This window comes from Cloeon dipterum, chromosome X (assembly GCF_949628265.1).
Source record: "Cloeon dipterum chromosome X, ieCloDipt1.1, whole genome shotgun sequence".
Taxonomy (NCBI): Eukaryota; Metazoa; Arthropoda; class Insecta; order Ephemeroptera; family Baetidae; genus Cloeon; species Cloeon dipterum.
In genome coordinates, this window is record NC_088790.1 from 10,230,295 (window position 1) to 10,250,640 (window position 20,346).

The window sequence follows — 20,346 nt, forward strand, 5'->3', positions numbered from 1 at the left end:
CTTCGCCCTTGAGGTCAGACAAGACCATCAGAACTGCTGAGAAATCGAACCCTGGCATCAGGGTAGCCCTCGAGTGATAAATATGAATAAATTTCCGTATGTTGCCGATTTACCGAATCCTGTGGGCTCATTATTTGTTTGGTCTGCAAGATCTGCAATCCCTTGGAACGGCCAAGTCGTGAGATTTCAGAAAATGCAATTTTACCCTTAGGAAGCCATCAGGGTGCGCAGGTAACGCTCTGATGTGCCCAAAATCTCGTTCCTGAACGCCCTGATGGCTTTCAAAGGGTCGAACTGTTTTCCATTTTCCAAGCAGTAGAGATGAAGATTATTTTTTATGTTTGTCAGGTTTAGGCAATTTCGAGACACGGGAGATGCGCAGGTTGCATAGCCTGATAAATAAAGAAATATCCAGCTTTAACGCACTTTCGATCCTTAGCTTTGTGGAGACTTTCTTTAATCTCTTATCCATTTTCATCTGAGCAAGCACTTTCTTCCGAATTAATTATAATTATTTTAGTTTCCTGCTTAACTGCGTTACTTATTTAAGAAGTGGAAATATTGCCGGCACCGTCCATTGTAAATAATCCCGGTTTCCATAGAATCGAAGCTACGAGCTAGAGTTGAGCTTGAATGCGAACAGAGACAAAGTCGTGCGAATCTATGTTAATTTGCGACTGCCATGCTCGTCCAGTGGCTGGTCTTTGATAAGCGCCTGAGGGTTGTGAAAAACAGTCGGTTTGTTGAAATGGTGTTTGTCATCCAAAAGTGAATACTGCAAATTGATTTTTATAAACATCTAGAAGTTCGCAAAACACTGAGATGGAAAAAACTAAAATTATTTCTATAAAAGAGACAACCAATTTTTTTTTCGGGAAATCCTTAAGAACACGTTTAAATTCTATCTTAAAAATGGCAATATTTCTGTAGAAAATGTGGTTTCAAAATTAGTATCCAGTCACGTCCAGCCAAGAATTTATTTAATTAAATATTTTTAAAAACATATTGAGATGAGGGGCGTTAATTTACATTTTATAGGTTATTTTACATTAAAAATAGATTAATAATACATTATTTGAAGTCTCGATATCATCAAGCAAACCAGTTTTATTCATACATTTCGCAATGGCCATCGTTTAAATTATAGTTTTTTTTTTCAAAAAATTTATTGTTAGCTTTGAGGTGCTGCCCTCGAGTCACTTCAACTTAGAGGAAAATGTCTGGCATAATTCGACATGATTTGTTTGTTTGTTTATTCTAACAATTAGTCATAAAATTAATTAATGTCCCACACTCAAAATGAAAGGAAAGTAAGAGAGGGCGACACTTCAGGCAAACATTTCCAGGAGGGCAAATCCATAGTTGGTTCAAGTGATAAAACATTTATGTTTACTTTTGAATCGATTAATCCACATTGCATTCATCGCTATCGCTATAATAGCATTTAATTAAGAGTAAGTATGAAAAATTAGGAATTCAGAATAAGTTTGACTTGTCGAAATGCAAATTTGGAATTAATCCTCAATATGTCATAAAGGTATCGACTTTTATAATTTTTTTAACCTCTTTTTTAGTAACTACACATTTTTATCCATCAGCGGAAGCAAAAAGAAACTACAAGTCAGTACATATACAAGATCAAGGCCGAGAAGTAGTTAAGATGTTTTTCACGCCCCTATATGTAGCGTCCGTTTTCACTTTTGTGTGGCGTGCTGCTCTTAATTAATAATGTCCGCGGGAGCACAAACATTGCGAACATTCGTCAGCCAAGCACGGCCCAACGCCATTGTGCATGCGATGCAAATCAAACAAACACGCCGCCGCTCTCGCGCATTGATTTCCGCTGCCGCCGCCGCCACCGCCGCATTTAAGCCGCCACTTTCCCGCGACCGGCGGCGGATTAGGTTGGAGTTGGACGGGCGCGGATTTTCGGATTAAAAGACGCCTTTCAGCACGTCTTTCCGCTCGCTTGCTGATCTGACGGCCGACGAAAGAAACATCTCGTCGCGAGCTTAATGCGCTTGATACCAGCAAACTCGAGAAGAAGGCTGGAAAGTAATTCGCCTTATCAATAGCAGGGAAATGCGTAAACCTGGCATTTGAATCGAGAATCACTCGCATTGATGGGCTGAATACACATGCTAGATAGATTGAATTGCAAATCTGATGTGAACCGAGCAAGGCAGCAGTAGTATCAAAGAAATTTTCAATCCGATTATGCAATTGACAAAAAAAAATACCTAAATTTGATAGTTTTATTTATAATTTTTAAAAGTTGTGTAGATCGTTTTAAAAATTATATAAGATGTTTTTTACAAATGAATACTGAAAGAGTTTTGTAATTAAGAAGTAAACAAGAAATCGGCGCTAAGGGTGGAAAACATGATAAGACATTTTATAGTCGGCTGTGCTACAAATTTGGAGAGGGGAAATCATTGCCTAAAATAGTTAAATGAAACCAAAGCAATTATTTTCATTTTGTCAGATAAATATTGTGGACCTATCAGTTTTTACCAAAATTTACCATTTAAACGTGATTAATTTCCTGAAATCGCATTTCTTAAATTTCTTGTTTCAAAACTTAATTTTATGCCTTTTTTGTCTCTTGGCTGAACCTCTGCTTTAAGCTGATCAAATGTCATGGAAGTGGTAGTCTATTGAAAGAGTTTCCGATCAGTAGACTAATGTCTTAAATCACCCAAGATTGACCTCGTTTAAAAGCCGGATTGAGCTTTCTTTGCATTCGCACCAACTGTTGAAACTTTGAGTGACGAGGGTTTGCCGAGCCTTTGTGAACTTTGCTAAGTGTCAATGCCGGAAGCCACGGTGAGAAAACTTTCCACTTCGGCTGATGTGAGGCAAGTTCGTAAGGATCCGAGGCGTGGAGGGTAATTATTAAATGGGCTTAAAAGGAGCTCTTATTTCAATTTTAAGGGGACATTTTTCAAAAGAGAGGATGTTGTCAAGGTCTGAAAATAAATTTAAATCACAGAATTTCAGAAACAAAAATTTTGCTAAGATCAGCACCAAATCTTCTCTTTTATACAGCCTATTAAAAATACTGATTGATTGCTATAATACTTGACTTGTATTAAGGATACCAAGGATCAATGGGTTGGCTCAATCAGTCATTTTCCGACTGAGAACCATAGTGATGGCTTGATTCGACGCTCAGTGATGGCTGGGTTACGGCACTTTGAGGCATGCTAATGAAAGCGTAGTAAAGAAGCGAGTTTCCGACAAGATTGTGATATGATTTGCGTCACACTTATTAAATATGCTTATTGAATCGGAAAAAACACTCGCGAAATTCGCACAGAAGGCAAAAAGAGCCTCTTGTCTGCCCACATATCGACGCCATCTTTGTTTCATTAATAGTCAATTCTGCACAGATTAAAGCCATTATGCTATTTTTAATTTCAATAATGAAAAATTAACCACGAAAAAGGAAAATGTCGTAGAAAAAAGAGGGCTTTCATTAATTTATATGAAATTCCAGTGCCTTTTCTATTGCGCCGAGCGCAAAAAAACCGTGGACTCTGCCAATTAAAGGTCTCGTCAAGAGGGCTGCACTCGACACAATTTCGCCTGCGTAAAGTGCGGTATTAAAGTTGCTGAGTGCGGTCCTGCCGAGGAGGCGGAGGAAAATCAGCAGTTGTCCACTTTTACGAGCCAATTAGTGGGTCGGCTGAGCACGCGGCGAAAAAGGTGAACCGACTGCTGCCTCATTCATCACGGGCCGATGGAATCTGCGGGGCGCGCGTGCACGACTAGAATAACAACGCCGCGTCCCAAAGATAATCATCGCGGATGGCGTCTCGTTCTCGTGGCTTTGCTGCTGCTTGTGCACATTCATCACGCAAACACACAGCCGACTTGGCCGCCACCGCCGCCGAAACGTGCATTTTCCTATAGGCGGAATTCGGCCGCGACGATGCGCGAATGGCAATTTCTGGGGTGGATTCTTACAAGATGCAGGGTAGTGAAAAATATGGCGTATGCCTGATATCATTTCCTTTTCCTCTGGAAGGCCAGCCAATCGATCCATTGTTTAAGCCTACAAATTTTGGCTTAAACGTAAAAATGGATATGATTAACTATTTTTATTAGATGTGTTGAAAGAAAGAAATATATATTCCGATCCTAGGTTCACAGACACACATTAATTGCTAGCTCTTGAACAATCGTAAATTTACCGACAAAAAGGTCTAAGTATTTCAAGTTTTTAATAAAATCCCACAAGACTTAACTTGCGATAAATTTTACTCTTAAAAATATTAAAAATGCAATGACTTTTTTCACGGCCCTCAGTTCATATAAATGGTGCCCTGCTGGAAATTGTGAAACGAACTTACGAGTCTCGGAATGTGAAATGAGATAAGATGAAAGCATTGGAGGGAGCGAATTATGTACATTTTAACAACAAATTCTTACGAATGTAAAGAGATAACAAGGTCCTCTATTAGCTCTGAGTATTAGTGTTTGCGTGAGATTAATAAAGCATATATGCTTCCTTATTCAGCCAAACTCAAAACAGCAGCGCATGATTTTTTATGTAGCAAATAAATATTTCAAGTTTAGATTTAAAGATTGGACCATATGTAAAGCAAGAGTCTACCAAAAAGCATTGCAATAAACTATGGTGACCAAACTAACTAAGAGCACAATCTCCACGCTTTAAAGTCGCAGTGCCGATTTTGGTTGTAATAAAATTTTTAATAACGTTCGCTCCTATAAAAGAGAAGCCCTGCAAGCAGATTCGCTTGTTGATGAGGATGGGTGACGCTCGTCCTTCCTTATTAAATGGGTCAAAACTTTTTAATCGAGTTTGCGCTACGTCAGAGTGGAAGTATTCCTTGAATTAATTAGTGGCTCCTGAGAAGATAGAGGCCGCAAACTACATGCACGAGTCTCATTTTGATGAATTTGCTAAATTGATCAAGCAGAAGAGGACAAGTTCAGTCGAGACTGAAGGCTTTTGCGTTTTATATTTCAAGTAATTACGGGACGTCACTTCTTTGTCTAATTTTAAGATAGCAGAAACTGATAATTAACCTCAATCTTGATACAACTTTCCGCAGTTTGAATTTTATCTAGCTGATGGATTTCAAATCTCAAAGCATCCCATCTTAATCAGGAGAGCTTAACAACTAAAAAATAAAACAATCTTTTAATTTATTACTTTATTTCGGTTTCGGTTTTATTTTTCCACATCATTTTCTTTCAGAAGGCAATAAAGAAACTGAGAGAAGTACTAGATTTCTTCATCGATCATGTGAGCAATCCTGACATTAAACTAGCAAATGTATTCCTTCTTCCTTCTTTCGTGTGTCAAGTAGAGAATATCCCGGAAAGGCTTTTACGTTCCTGGTTCCTGTACTGTTTTGTAAAAACAAATCATGAATTGTCCTGTCCTATTCCGGTATTAAAATTTCCGGAATTTTTCGGTTGGGATTTCTTAATTACGATTGGAGGTTTTTTTGCTCTTTTTATCCCTGTCCGAGGACCGGGAAGGGCGAGCACTGCACTGGCACGAATGCTGAAACCCGCTGGGTCCCAATAACACCGCGAACGGATAACATGGGCGCACCGGGCCGCACAGGGACCCAGCCCACTCAAGGGCCACTTGCCTCTGCACCGAGGACTGCATTGAAACGCTAGACATTTGTCCCGTGAAGCCAAATCACGCATGCTGGAAAGGTGCAAACCAGCAAGTAGCGAGTCCCGTTGAGCAATTTGTGCATTTCGAGTCACTAAACTAACTACTTTTTGCCATCTCTGACATTGGGTAGCCAGGATTAAATCTCCAAACTGCTCAAATACCTCCCATTGCTTTGACACTCCTGAGAGTGCCTCAACAATGCGAGCCAACGGGCTGGTTATTGGAAACACAAAATTTAAATCATTCATCCTACGTTGAAGAGACGCTATAGTTGAATAGCTCATCAACCATAACTTACCGTGAGGCTTACAATTAGTTAGAAATCATTTGATAATAACAATTCTCACTTTTAATGCAATTTAGTGATTGGGTGTGGAGAGGAAACGCGACAGGGTGTCCCCAGAGGCCGGTGCGTGAGTGAATCCCATTATTTGATTAATACAATACACGCAGGAGTGCTATCGAATTTCTCACGCACTCTGAATAAGAAGCTATAATTTTGCATTTTTATAGAATTAGCAGTAGAGAGTTTTTACGTTCCTGTACTGCCTGGTTCCGGTAAAACTTTTCTTGTCCTGCCAGATGTTCAGGAACAATCCGAAATTCCATTTTTCTTATTTCTTGGTCCTGAAATACTCTCTAATTTAGCAGTGTGGCTCCACTACACGTCCAAAAAGGGTGAAAACTAGTTTAACTGCATTTCGCAGGAATGACGAGTACAAACTTGTGCACTCAGCCGCCGGAAATACGCGTGATTAATTTGCATAGCTGAGGCGAAAAGCTTGTTTCGGTCAGGCGCCAATTTTATTAATGCAGCCTCATTAAGCGCTAGCCGGCTGGCTTTGACCTTCTGGCCGGCCGCTCGTAGAGGCAGAGAAAATCCACTTGGCTTACTAATTCATACACATACACACAGACAATTCCCAAACGCCAGCAGCCGGCGAAATTAATCCAGCCTATGAGCACGTGGGTGTGTGTATAGCCAAGCGCACTTTGCGCTCCCGCTTCTTGGAGTGACGCACCGCCCCGGCGCCCCCTGAGGACACATTTGCGCCAATGATCTAATGGGCCGGAGCGGATGGGCGTCTAGGAAGCGGCTCTTTACAACCACCTGTCCTCTTAAGCCCAGAAATAAATGCTTTGGCGCACGTGTGTCGGCGTCGTTTGAGATGGCTTATGCATTCTTCATGTGACACATACTATAATAATTATGTTTGAATAAAGGTGCTTAATTTTTGTTTCCACGGAAATTCTTCAAACAATGGCAGCTTAGGAATAAACCAATCATTTGCCTTCTTTTTTTATTAAAAGTGTCCTTGTAAAATTTATCATTGTGAGACAATCTCATCAGACACTGGAAGTTTAAATTGTAAAATATTTGCTTCAACAACTATATTTAATTTTGGAAGCAAGGATATAATGGTCCTATCATTATGACAAGCGAGACTCTCGAGGATTTAATCCTAAGAGAAGAGAGTTGCCGACATTTCCTCGCTGACTGCCTTTGCCAATGAGGAAATTTCTGGTCTTTTCGCGTGTCAGGAAATGTCGAGGAAAGTGATTATCTTTCATTTTAACTTATTTCAAATCGGCTCAAATTAATTTCTATTGCCCCTAAGCAACGAAAATTTCCAATGATAGAATCAGGATCAAATGAGATGCTGCGAAATTTCCACCTAATTTTGAATATTGTACAGTAAAAGCGACACGATGGGATTAACAAAAGAATTCAAAATTAGTACATATTACTACTCTGTTAGAATGAACGGTTTATTTAAACCGATGTTGTACAGCAAATGACGTTTCAAAGAGTATTTTTAAATATATACTTTTCTATGTTTAGAAACATAATTAAAAGTTTTTTCTATTAGTCTATCACGAATTTTTGTTAGTTATATCTTCGGTCTTTTCCTGATAATAAACTTAAATTCTTAAAAGAGCCATGGTATCTAAGTAAATAAAGATTAGAAGTAATCGGATTTTGCTGGAACATTGACAACTAGTATAACTGTTGGAAACCAGCAAAGCTCAGTGATGCATCTCATGCACCAAGTATACTGGTATTTGATATTATAAATTTCCTGTTGTAATTTATTTCACTCATGGAAACAAAAAACCTAGTATATGAGAAGCTCTTTTACCAGCATTTTAGCAGTCTGTTCTTTGTACAGGGTTCAACATTGCGAAACCTCTATACTTCCATTTATAATAAGTCCTTATTCATTTTGCAGTTATTCTAGTGCTTTTTATAATCATGCAATAAAAAATGTCACTTGTCCGTTCTTATCGAGCGCATATATATATAACACAAAAATCTTTATCACAGTTTGCCTCGGGCGAGCGACCGCCCTTGGCTCGGTCCATCGTCACCTCTGATCCACCTGAGGATCAACAGCAAAATCCTTTCTGGGTGATCCAGATGCACGTGATGCGTTCCTTCAACGCGTACCAACTCGAACCTTTTTGCAGACGCGCGCAGAATCTGCTCTCCTCTCGTATGCACCTCCAGCCGCTCAGCGAAAGTTGGTGGTGGCGTTGACGAGATCACGTAGTACTCGCACTTGATCTGCTTGCCCAGCTCCAGGATGAACTCGTTGGTGAACGAAATCCAGAAGCGTACCGCACCCCGCGGGTCGCGGGTGCTGCGGTACAGGCTGGGATCTCGATCAGACCGCACCATGGACCGCTGTAACACGTGTTTGGCCGCCTCAAGGCTCAGCGAGCCCTTGGCCACCCTGCAGTAGAATTTTGCGTGTTGCTCAAGGGTCAGTTCCGGGGGTTGACCCACAACTCCATCCACGATGTCGATGACCCTATCCAGGCGCTTGCCGCCCGTGGGAAGTTTGTGTTTTCCTGGCAGAAAGGTTTCCATTGTAACTCCCAACGGTGTGATCAAGTCCACTGCAATCACCTTTGCGACTTCCTGTTGATACGAGAGATTTTTAATATGTGATTTTTGGCGATGCCTCTGGAAAATTTAAAATACCAATGCCTTTTTTGTAGATCATTGTAACTATCAGGTCTGCATGTATTGTTTTTATTTTAGTTTGATAATATTGTATTGTATGTTTAAAAGCGGACAAAAAATAGCTCGTATTTGCCCTAATCTAACAACTTTTTTCGCGCAACTATTCTGGCTTCCTTTCAACATTATTTTTTAGTTTTAAAATTGCTTTTAGGTATTAAATAATTTTCGAAAAATAAAATTGGAAAAGATAATTTAGCTGGAAAATGGCTTTAAAAGTGCTATATAGGCAAAAAAATATATTAGCTACCAAAAATTTAAAATTTAATGTTTTCTTAATAAAATAGCCAGTTGTAAAGTTTGAATTTGAACAATCTCTTAGTTCGTGTTGTTCGCAATCATGTAATCAAAGCGCTGAAACGGTTTTCCTTCATTGACTCTCACCGCGAAATGTTTCAATAATAATTTTACACGAGTGATAAGTGAAGTGAGGGGAGAAAAATATTATGTCAGAGTCTTCTGCCTTAAGCAGCGAATTTCAATACACGAAAATTTTCACGTTCAGCGAAAAAACTGGTTGTCTAACAGGATTCACTGGGGTGAGTACGAAAGAAAACTCATCTCCTTAAAGAATTTTGTCTTACATTTGGATAAAACGCTGCGTAAATGTATGCGTGTCCGGTCGAGTAAGAGTGGCATAAGAATGACACAGGCTCCGTCCATTGAAAGTGCTTGATGAGCGCCCTGAGGGCCGACACGTCCTCGATAGTGTGGTACCAGGTAGAGCTTGGAAAGTGCGACGAGAGCCCATTGCCAGGCATGTCGACGGCCAGGAAAGCGAGGTCGGCAGGCATCAGGTTCATCAAAGGGTCCCAAGTGTTTGCGTTTTCATGCCACCCATGCATTGCGATCACAGGCTGCACATCTCGCGGACCCCACCATTTTCCTTTGAATTTGCGTGTACAAGGTTTTTAGAATACGGAACTTTTTTTAAATTATTCAGTGCGGCACGTAGTGTTTTATGGAAACTGTGTACCTGCTATATGACCCCACGGGACTGGAACGGTGATGCTTTCGTAGCCTCGGGTTAACTGAGTAAAATTCACTGATGAATTTTCCATTGTGAGATATGATTAAAATTTGTCCTAATGGACGATTCTCTCTATTTTTATAGCAAGAAAATCGAACGATCGCGTTAATAAACAAGATAGTGACCGCGTGATAAAAGGTTTCGTTAGCCATACAAAAGTTAAAAGAGTCGATTTGATAATGCGTGTCGTTGCAGGTCGCTTCAAAGGTTATAATGCAAATCCTTTATTGTCTTGATGACAAGAAAGAGTGCATTATCAATTACAGAAGAAACGCAAATGCAGTAAGGAAAATTAATCAAATTAAAACTCAGGGAGTGGCAAGTGCGGCAATTTAAATAAAGAAATCAAAGTCACTGTCAGTTTGGCATGTGAGGTCGAAATAGCGGATAGTTTGTGAGGCATAGTTTAAATTTATTCCTTCATTTCAAAATTAAATCTTGCAGCTTATCCAAATCTAAAAATAGTATAATTGTATGAAGATTATTATTCTTGCACATTTTGCCTTATTTATATATTGTTTAATACATATTTATTTATAACTAGAATCGTTTTTAATTTGATTGTGAGTAAAAAAATGTCGGCACTATGATGACTTATTAATGAAATAACAACAAACAATCCTGAAGTTAGTCTAATTATTTGAATGTTTCAAGATTAATTAATATTAGTTTATTTTTAAATGAGCTATCAGTTCAATAAAGAGGTGCGTCACCCACCCACCTGATGACCAATAATCAAGCTGCTTATCTATCAGATGGGGCTCAGCCCACCATAAATGTTTGTTGTCTTCTCTCCAAGAGACACTACGATCTTTTTAAATAACACAATGGTCCTTGAGATTCACACATCATAGCGATTGACAATCTAATTTGAAACAATGAACTGCGCAAGCAATATTGCGTTTATATTTAAGCCAATTTCGAGTTAAGCAATCGCAATCAAGCGTCCGTTAGTTGGTACTTAAATGCAATAAATTTATTTATAATCTTTATTTCACTGATATCACATAATACAAAAGAAGTGAAAAATACACATGTACAAAGTGAACATGTCCACCACATAATTTTTTCATTCTAACGAAGAATATCCTTATACTTGATTCTTAAGCTAGGTCTTTTGAACATTTAAATTGGACCTAATTTATTTTTTACTCGCCTTAAAAAGTAAATTAAAATAATTTTTGAGTGTAGGGTAGCATGAACATAGTGTCTTTCACAGCAATCTTGCTAAATAAACTTGAATCTAAAAATCAGTTTGGCTAAGAACTTCGCGCTGATAATTATTGCTATTGAGCTATTTTAAAATAAATTACCCTTATAAAGATTAAAAAATTATTTTATGAATGTCTTTGATATAAAGTAGGGATTTTCAAGATCACAACTATGAACTATTTCGCTTTATCAATTTGGTACTTTTGGTTTGGTTTAGGAATAGACCAAAGATAGAGAAGTGTTAAAATTTAAATGTCATTTAATTTTCTGAAAAGTTTAGGACCCTTTTCCTTTAAAATCTAGGAAAGCGATAATCATTGTAAGTGAAACACAAAATCGAGTTTTCTCATTGTCAGTAAGTCCAATGAAATTTTAATAATTTATTTTGAAGATTTCTCTGTTTGCAGAAGGTATTTTTATTTAATTGAAACATACTATCGGATTCATTTCATTTAAGACAAGATATATGTATAACCTATTAGTAAGCCACTAAACTCAACTGTGTGTCAAAATTATTTATTATGCACAGTAGCTAGATTGAGTCTGAAATCGCAGCGGAAGTGCCTTAAAATCGAAAGTCTACGGTGGCACCATCTGTTGGCAGCTTCGAACACTTAGGGTTTATGCAACTGGTGAATTGAAAATTAACGACTTAAAAAAATGAAAAATCTTTTTCCTACATTTTACTTGCTACATTTTGTTTTAATATAGAATGGTCATCATTCATTTTTCAATAAAAAGATGTAGTAACAGTTATTTTTTTTAATTCATAAGATTTAACAATAATTAATTAAAAATCTCGCTGAGAAATCTACACCAGTGTAAGGTGAGGAATTTTTCTGCACGAGACAATTTGGTCAGATCACATTTTCGCCTTTGCCAAGGAATTCGGGGGACTCGATTGAGAAGACTTTGTAAGCGCTTCGTCCGCCTTCAGCCACCGCAAAATCTGCTCTAAAACTCTTTGCGGGTGATCTAGGTGCACGTGGTGCTTTCCATCCACATTCACCCGCTCAAATTTCTTGGCCGAATTCCGTAAGATTTCCTCAACCTTAAAAGTCAGTTCACGCTGTTCCGCGTAAAGAGGCAATGTGGCCCTGATGACGTAATACTCGCACTTGACACGGTGGGCCAAGTCAAACATGAAATCATTCGGAAAGCTGAAATAGAAGCGAAACGTGTTTCTGCCGTCGCGAGTGCTTCTGAAGAGGGTCGGATCGCTTTTAGAACGCTCCATCGATCTTTCTAACACGTGTTTAGCCGCTTCCAGGCTGATCGAGTTGTTTGCGGCCTTCCGGTAGTCGGCGGCATGCTGCTCCAGAGTCTTGACCGTGCGTTTGCGACTCTTGTCCACGATGTCGATGGTTTTGTCCAAGCGCTTACCACCGGTTTGCATCAATGTCTCGTGGGTTATGCCTACTGGTGTTGTCAGGTCCACAGCAATCACCTTTTTCACTTCCTTCAAGACAGAGGTTATTTGTTACTCTCGTGAAAAGTATTTTTTTTCGGATATCAAAAAATATTAATAATTCTTACATTTATTGCTTCAATGCTTTAAAAATATGCAGAGAAAAATTTGGCCCTCATGATAATCAGATGCTCTATTTGACTAGCACACAATTTTTTAAAAGTTTATCATATCTCCTCTTTAACATTAAGATTAGTATTTAATCAGTGCAGGCAGGTTGTGCAATAAAAAAAGATCCTTTTCTACAATCGAACTCTTGACATTTCAATTATTGAAGCTCTACTAAATAGACGTATTCTCCGTATCATATATAAATTAGAAACTCACATCAGGATATGAAGCTGCGTAAATAAAAGCGTGGCCTGTCGAGAATGAGTGGCACAAAAAGGTCACTGGCTGCTTCCACTGGAAGTATTGAATGAGCTTCCTAAGAGCCAGAATGTCCTCCATGATGTGGTACCAAGTGGAGCTAGGGTAGTGCGACGAGAGGCCATTTCCAGGCAGGTCAATGGCAAAGAGAGCGAGGTCCTTGGGCATCAGGTTCATCAGGGGGTCCCATGAATTTGCGTTTTCGTGCCAGCCGTGCATAACGATCACAGGCTGCAGCTCGCGGGGTCCCCACCATTTGCCTTTGTGAAGTCAACATTTTTCGAAGTGGTTTATTCAGCTTAAATCCAGCTGTTACCTGCAATGTGTCCCCATGGCAGCGGAATGATTAAATCTGTATACTCTCGCGTTAGTTTTGCGAAATCGACTGAGCTTGACTCCATATTGGTCAACCATGTAGAACGTACTGATTGGATTTACCCTAACAAAATGATATTACACGTGATAAGCGCTGCTCAAATTTTTCTGTCACAAGCTCAATCTTATCTCTGTATAAAATGCGAATTCAAACATCCGATTTTTAGCTTATGTAATTTTATTTTTTAAAGCCGTAAGTGTTGATATCAAAAATAAAAAATATACCTTTCCTCTTTAGTTTTTACGCAACGAGCTTACATCACAGCCGGCTTCTGTTTAGAGAATTCGGTTCCATCGGGCTTTCCGTCTCCGCACTCGTTCTCAACCACCTCAAAATCGGTTCAATGACTCTCTCAGGATGATCAAAATGCACGTGATGCGTCCCTTCGACTTGCACCAACTCGAACCTCTTGGCGCAACTCCGCAGGATTTCTTCACCTTTAAACATCAGCTCGAGGCGCTCCGCGAAACCAGGCAGAGTGACCCTGATTACGTAATACTCGCATCTGATCTGTTTTGCTAGCTCCAGGATGAAGTTATTGGGAAAACTGTAATAGAACTGGGTCGAGTTGCGACCGTCGCGGGAGCTGCAGAACAGGTTCGGATCGCTTTCCGCCCTTTCCATCGACCGTTCCACCATGAACATGGAGCCCTCCAGGCTGATTCCGTTGTTGTTCGCTTTGCAATAGTCCTCAGCGTGCTCGGCTAGGGTTTTCGCAGGTCGCTTCACGCCCGTTACCACCGCATCGATGGCTCTGTCAAGGCGTCGACCACCGCTCTTCACCAGAGTCTGATGCGTGACTCCAACTGGCGTAATGAAGTCGATGCCAATCACTTTCTTCACCTCCTGTAACAGGAATTAAAGTCTCATCCAGTCACAAATTTGGAATTAATTAATGGCGATTGAATTTAAATTTAATTGCTATTAATTCCTGGTCATGAATTCTGATATTTTCTGAGGAAGATCTTAAAAAAAATTTGTGAGTAGCGGTGAGTAGTTAATGTATATAATTTCTTTATAATTTTCATAGCAAATTTGAAGGAAAGGAAAAGGAGGGAGGAAAGAGGACAAAAGGAATTCATCCTTGGGGTAATCTCCACCTTTTCCCCTTTCTTGCCTCCTTTCCTTTTGAAAGCTTTAAATTCGAATTATTTTAGAGACTATTTGGCAACAAACCTTTCACTTACATGTGGATACGACGCTGCGTAGTTGAAAGCGTGTCCTGTTGCGTACGAGTGGCATAAGAAGGTGACCATCTCCCTCCACTGGAAGTGCTTACAGATTGCCCGCAAAGCCATGATGTCTTCAATCGCGTGGTACCACGTGGAGCTCGGGAAATTGGAAGAAAGGCCGTTGCCAGGCATGTCGATGGCCAAGAAGGCCAAGTCGGGTGGCATCATGTTCATCAAAGGGTCCCAGGAGTTGGCATTGTCGTGCCAGCCGTGGATTGCGACCACAGGCTGCACATCAACCGGACCCCACCATTTTGCTAAATTTTTTAAATTAATATTTTATTCAAGATTAATTTAAACGCGGAAGAAATTTAATTCAGTATTGGAAGATATCACAATTTTTAATATTAAAATATGTATTTTGCACACTTAAATATAGATATCAGTTGCTACCGTCGTAATTCAAATTTCCCTAGCTACCTGCTATGTGGCCCCAGTCAACCGGAATACTGATTTCCCTGTAGCCTCTCGTCAGTTTCGAGAAGTCAACCGAGGTGGGCTCCATGCAGAGCGTGTGCGTTGCCTTTCGAGGTTCAATCAGCATCTAACTCTAAATTTACCTACTCTACAACGAACATGTAATCTTATCTGGATCTGGAACGGACCTAAACGGCGTCCGTGCTCGCTGTACTTCCCGAAAATATTGTTAACTTTTTTCAATAAAAACTTGCTGACTATTTTACAATGACTTTTCCTTCTTCGCTTTTTCGTGAATCAGATAAGAGTTAGGACCAATTGACATCAATTGTAAGTGGACAAAATTTTTTAAACCCTTTATGTTGTTAACTAAAATAAATAAAAAAGACTACAATATTAATTTATAAAAAATAAACTACATCATTCCCTGTTATAACAATAATTAGTAAAGAAAGTTATAAGCAAGCTAATTAGGGAAATTTTTACTTTTCTTTATGAGAAATTTTAAGATTAAGCGTCTTGTTTAGCACACCACTGTTCGCAATCAAAGTTTGCTGAAGCCTGCGTAACGCCGAACAAATTAAGCGGTGCCTTTTGGTCCTATTATTACATGAAACTTGTGCGCGAACATATCAAAGGGCGAAAGCGCAGTGGAGCGTTCACTCGGAGGCAGAAGTGCACGTGAAAAGCGCCGTCGAGATCAAACAAAACACCCGACCGCGTGCACGCGAGGCAACAAAACAATTTCGAACTGCCTGCTTCCCGTCTTTGCTGAAAATTGCCTGCCTTCGAATACACATCTTCAATTCGAGGCGAGTATAAAAATGGATGGTCTGCTCGTATCGTTCACCATCTCGCCGGATTGCTGCGACGAATCGGATAAGGTCCGGTGATGGCTCGAGGGCGGAAATCTCGGCTTTTTTTGCACAAGGCCGATCGCCACACAGAGAGATGGATTATGAAAAGTTGCTGAGCAGAGAGAATGTCTCGAAACAAGATTGCGTGGGTGGATATTCATCTTTGATTTGGAAAGTTTGTTGTTTCTCCGATTTGTCTCTCCCGAAATGCTTGTATCGACTGGCGAAAATCTGAGTCCTGATTTTATTGTTAACTATTTAGGAAAGCCAAAGAAGGAATTGACCTCGTGTAGAGTTCAAACTGCACGAAACACGTTTGGAACTTCTTAAAGGCTTTTAAACCGCAGTAAAATCTTGATTGTGTTTGTTTTTAATGTAGTAAAACTAGGCGTGCAACACTAAAACTATTTTACAGATCAAGTTTTTATAAAGTGTCAATGCTTCTCCCAGGGTCACATTCCTTGCCAGACACCCAGACACTTTTAAATATAGCATTTCTCGCAACTCACGCCAGAGAGTTTACATTTCATAATCAGTGTTTGTTTCTTGACAGCAAAAAATTTACACAAAATTATATGCTGTCAATTTGTTTGAACTACAACATATCTCAGGATGGCAATATCATAACCATCAAATAAATTTGAGTGATTGGCCTCACAAAAAGCGAGATCTATGTCTTTTTTTACATTTATAATTCCATCCAAGGAAATCTCCTGTTTCTCATCTCACGCAACAAAGGTGGTGAGATGAAAAACCAGGTTACTCATGTAAAACGAAGTTCCGTAATGTGACGCTGAAAAATGCGGATTGCAGGCTGTCGTCGCGACCAAGATTTCATATCTTTCGGCAAACAACAATGACAGCCGCAAACGCGAGAAACCGTGCAAGCCAAACCCGAGAGAGTTTAATAAAAAAAAAATCAGCATGTTGATAAAGCCACTTTATTCGGTCTCGGGTGACGAGCAATGACATTTCCGTAATTAAACCGCACATAGGGAGCGTGGGTGCAGAATCCGTCGGGCGCTTGGTGAAATTAAATTTCCTTCCTTCGTGAATAGGAGCGGCGATGCCGGCGAAAAAACGCTTGACCGGAAACCATCTCTCGGAAATTGGTGTTTTATTGCGCGGGAGGGGCGGACTGGCGGGCGAAGGGGCAATCCATTAGGCGTTAATAAATACACCGCGGCCCGGTGATATCTGAGCTTACATATTTTTTCTTTTTCCAGCTGTTTGCCCGATATAAGATGGAAAAGCAATTTCCTGGGCGGCGTCTTTTCCTCTCGTCGACGCGCGCGTGTTTGTGCGTGCGCGTCGCGCCAGATTGGGTTTAATAACAATTTGGCTCGAATCGCCGACCTGACGTGGCGGTTGACGAGCCAGACAACTTCATCCCCCGACCGAAAATACGGCTACAAACACATGGAAGCTTCCTTTTTTTCTGGCAGCATAGATAGACATACGAACCATCAGCGTACGCCCCACAATTCATACATTTTGTGCTTCGCATTTCGTGAGTAGCGAAGCAAACAATATACTGCTTGATGTCTTTTGGCTTCCTGTGTGGTAGCTTACTGTTAGAAAGATTAGATTGACATTTCAAACAATGTCACAATGGGGAAGATTGAGAGACATTAAAAATCAGACTTCACCATAGAGTGTTTTTATGAACCTTTTACGGATGATTTCTAATTTTACTAATTCTGAGCTCCCGCTCTGAATTTTACATATGTTTTTGAGGATACTTTAAAACGATTACCTAGAAAATTTGAGTCGAATTGTTGAAGGCTTGTTAGGGGAAATTGGGACTTTTTTAGTCGCTGTTAGACATTTAGAAATTTTAAGACAACTCCGCTTAAGGTTGGAATTTGATTTTGATCTTTCCACCTGCAGTTTCTATCCATGTGTAAGGCTAAAGAGATTCCGTATTTTTAAACTGTGATTTTCTAGAATGGGCCCTTTTCGGCTTTACCCTCCCATTTTTCGATTTTTGCAAATATTATGGCATTTGCATGATATCAAGGAGATGCTGTTCAGTCTGATATATATTTTTTTCTGAAAGAATATTTCACGAACTTAAGGTTTCATTTATTGATTTCATGCAGCAAGGCTAAAACAAACATCAGTCATTGTGAGAAGTTATTTGAAACACAAATAGCTCATTGCAAACAGAAATTAATTATTTTGCTGTAGCGTTTTGCGATGCATTTACATGAAGCCTGCGAACAAATTATTGGAAATGCAAACAAAGTGAAATGCATTGCCATGCATTGCAAATTGATTATATTACAACGACAAATGCAAACGAGCAGCCTGCATACATCTCACATATTAATCATTTACATTGCTCTCATTGTCAGAAATGCTCGTAGAGCAGCGTCCGGCCGCTAATAATCGTGCGCAAAAGTTTCAGGTTAACGTTAAAAGCACTGAATAATTAGATATGGTCTCAGAATAATTAGAGCCTGTTAGATGGAAAGTGTGTGAGCGGAGGCAGATCGTTAGTGCATGACTGTGCTTACAGTCACGAAACGTAAACTAATTAAAAATATAGCTATTTACTAAGCTACAATCAATTTTAGTATCCAATGCTTAAATAATTATGCAAAAATCCTAGTTCTGTAGCCTTTGGAAACTAAGTTTTTTTCATCTCAAAGAAGACACCCTCGAAGAATAATATATTACATAGTTTTAGACTTTTTCTTTCCATTTTCTGGTAGAGAGGGATTACCAATTATAGCAACGGTAAAAATTATTATCACAAGGATATTTTAAAATATCGTTTTTTGTGTCGAGAAAATAGTTAAAAAAGTGGACTTAATGGCACAAATTTATTGATTTTTCAATAGAGGACACAGCTGTACAATTTTGAGGCGGTGGCTTGCTTAATGGCTTAATCTGAATTGTAACCCGGTGATGGCTAAGCATTTTTACTGGTGGCTTGCACGGCTGATAACATTTTATTTATGAAATTTAATGGTGCTTGAAGGTATTTTTCTTCGGAACTGATTTTGCTGACTTCTTGACCGGCAGCTCTATTTTTGGATGGGTTTAAACGACTTCTTTCTCTGCCGTGGAATTGTTTTTACAAATTTACTTCATCAAGCATTTAATTTCAAACCATTCAAAGCCTAACGATCCGTGCTACTAATTTCCATAGCGATTGGATATTCGGTCAAACAAGTATTTGATCGCTTTGCTCTAATTTCAAACAACTCTATTTTTTTAACGTTGAGAAAAATGCTTTTGTTTTTTTTCTTTTTGGCAATAAAAAGCTGTGCACTGGAAAGTAAATTTCAGACCCGGATTTATCACAAAAGCACTTTTCGCCACGCGCGCACTTCTAATTTCCATGCCGGCGCTCGACGAGCCGAGCAGGCCACACGCTCGACAGGTTTGTTGCGCCGGTTGCATAAGCCCGACTGGGCAGGCGCTTTTTACCTTCGCCTGTTTTATTCGCTGTCGGTGCGCCACGCTGCTTTGTTTAGCGCATTTTCCAGCGACGCCGGCGGCCAGCCTTTCAAGGCTTAATTTTTCGGATGCGTGTTTTCCAAATTAGCCTTCATGCCTCTGCCCCGGAGTGTATTTAACCGCGATGAAGTCGCCAGAGCGTGTTGCTGCCAACAAAAAGAGACCGTATCGTGAATTGTTAATTATCACCGTTTAGTGCGAAAATTGTGTGACAACGGTACGCCAAATTGCCCGTCGGCGAGCCAAATGATCGGTGTTTTACAGCCATCATCATATTTTTCGCAGTCGCCCTCTTTTATCGCTAGCGAACACAATTCTCCTCGCTCCCATTTTATCGTCGCAGAATAACTCATCGGTCGTCAAGCGCTCCGTGCAGTTAAGCTCGAGCTAATTCAATAAATTGCGAGTTGCGTCAAAGGCAACGGATCGTCGTTAACCGAAAGAGTTGGTTCATGAACGAAGCCAGAGCTCGTCGTATAATCGCTTCTCCATAACTTCATAATGTGTATCCGTAGTTAACAATCGGGAATAGACCTAAAAATGGAGCCATTCATGCGGATGATAAAGCTTTATGTTTTTTTTAAAGTAGGCGGCCACATCAAATCAGGCTTTACGTTTAATCCTACTCGCAAACGAAATAAGCCTTAAAAATCTGTGGTGCTACCGGTGAAAATGTAACTTAAGCACACCGGTATAATTCTACCAGCCCTCTGAAATGACCTGCGGCATCCGCAGAACGGCGGTAAGTTTCAATAAGAATGGATTTGTAATAATAATTTAAGAAGAAATGAGTGCAACAGATATAAAATGAATTTAAATAGACTTGATGCCCCTGCCGGTGAGTCAAAGAACACGCTTTGATAAATCAGGTCCTTCTCTGAGTGCCTTCGGGCTATTTTCAGGTACCCTGGGTCATGGCGACCCAGTTAGGCAAGCGCAATTTTGCCTCTGTCACCGCGGGAGGGCAGAGGCAAGAAGTTTGGGAGGCTGGACATCCTGGACAAGGACTTGGAAGGATCCCGCCTAGACCGGCGTATGTAAACACAAACATGGTTACACCCACCTGTGGATCATCTATTCCCAATTTCCAATCTTCGGGCCCAAATAATTACCTGCCAATGGATCAGGTGATCGCCATCCTCACCCAGTCGTTTCAGAATACACTGCTGGCGGTGCAGCAAGAACACGCTGCTGAGAGGAGAGAGCATGCGGCCGAAAAAAGAGAGCTGC

The 20,346-nt window shown here is 40.0% G+C and overlaps 3 protein-coding genes across 3 annotated transcripts in view; 1 reads left to right on the top strand and 2 right to left on the bottom strand.

Moving 5' to 3' along the window:
• LOC135946836 (tachykinin-like peptides receptor 99D) overlaps positions 1 to 20,346 on the top strand; it is an 88,874-nt gene that overhangs the window by 2,852 nt on the left and 65,676 nt on the right. The gene's annotated exons all lie outside the window — the stretch shown is intronic.
• On the bottom strand, positions 11,767 to 13,213 carry LOC135947004 (probable serine hydrolase). The gene is made up of 3 exons (XM_065495550.1): positions 13,083 to 13,213; positions 12,725 to 13,026; positions 11,767 to 12,388 (listed from the first exon to the last, which is right to left on the bottom strand). The coding sequence occupies exons 1-3, from the start codon at positions 13,165 to 13,167 to the stop codon at positions 11,792 to 11,794; spliced, it is 984 nt and encodes a 327-aa protein (XP_065351622.1). The 5' UTR covers positions 13,168 to 13,213; the 3' UTR covers positions 11,767 to 11,791.
• Positions 13,328 to 14,904, bottom strand: LOC135947005 (probable serine hydrolase). The gene is made up of 3 exons (XM_065495552.1): positions 14,795 to 14,904; positions 14,330 to 14,631; positions 13,328 to 13,988 (listed from the first exon to the last, which is right to left on the bottom strand). The coding sequence occupies exons 1-3, from the start codon at positions 14,877 to 14,879 to the stop codon at positions 13,401 to 13,403; spliced, it is 975 nt and encodes a 324-aa protein (XP_065351624.1). The 5' UTR covers positions 14,880 to 14,904; the 3' UTR covers positions 13,328 to 13,400.

Excerpts from the sequence above, each read along its gene's own strand:
- LOC135947004 (XM_065495550.1), bottom strand. The coding sequence starts at position 13,167 with ATGGAGTCAAGCTCAGTCGATTTCGCAAAACTAACGCGAGAGTATACA. Across the intron at positions 13,027-13,082 it reads GCCATGGGGACACATTGCAG|GCAAATGGTGGGGACCCCGC; the intron begins GTAACAGCTGGA and ends GACTTCACAAAG. Across the intron at positions 12,389-12,724 it reads ACGCAGCTTCATATCCTGAT|GAAGTGAAAAAGGTGATTGC; the intron begins GTGAGTTTCTAA and ends TCTGTCTTGAAG.
- LOC135947005 (XM_065495552.1), bottom strand. The coding sequence starts at position 14,879 with ATGGAGCCCACCTCGGTTGACTTCTCGAAACTGACGAGAGGCTACAGG. Across the intron at positions 14,632-14,794 it reads TGACTGGGGCCACATAGCAG|CAAAATGGTGGGGTCCGGTT; the intron begins GTAGCTAGGGAA and ends TAAAAAATTTAG. Across the intron at positions 13,989-14,329 it reads ACGCAGCGTCGTATCCACAT|GAGGTGAAGAAAGTGATTGG; the intron begins GTAAGTGAAAGG and ends TTCCTGTTACAG.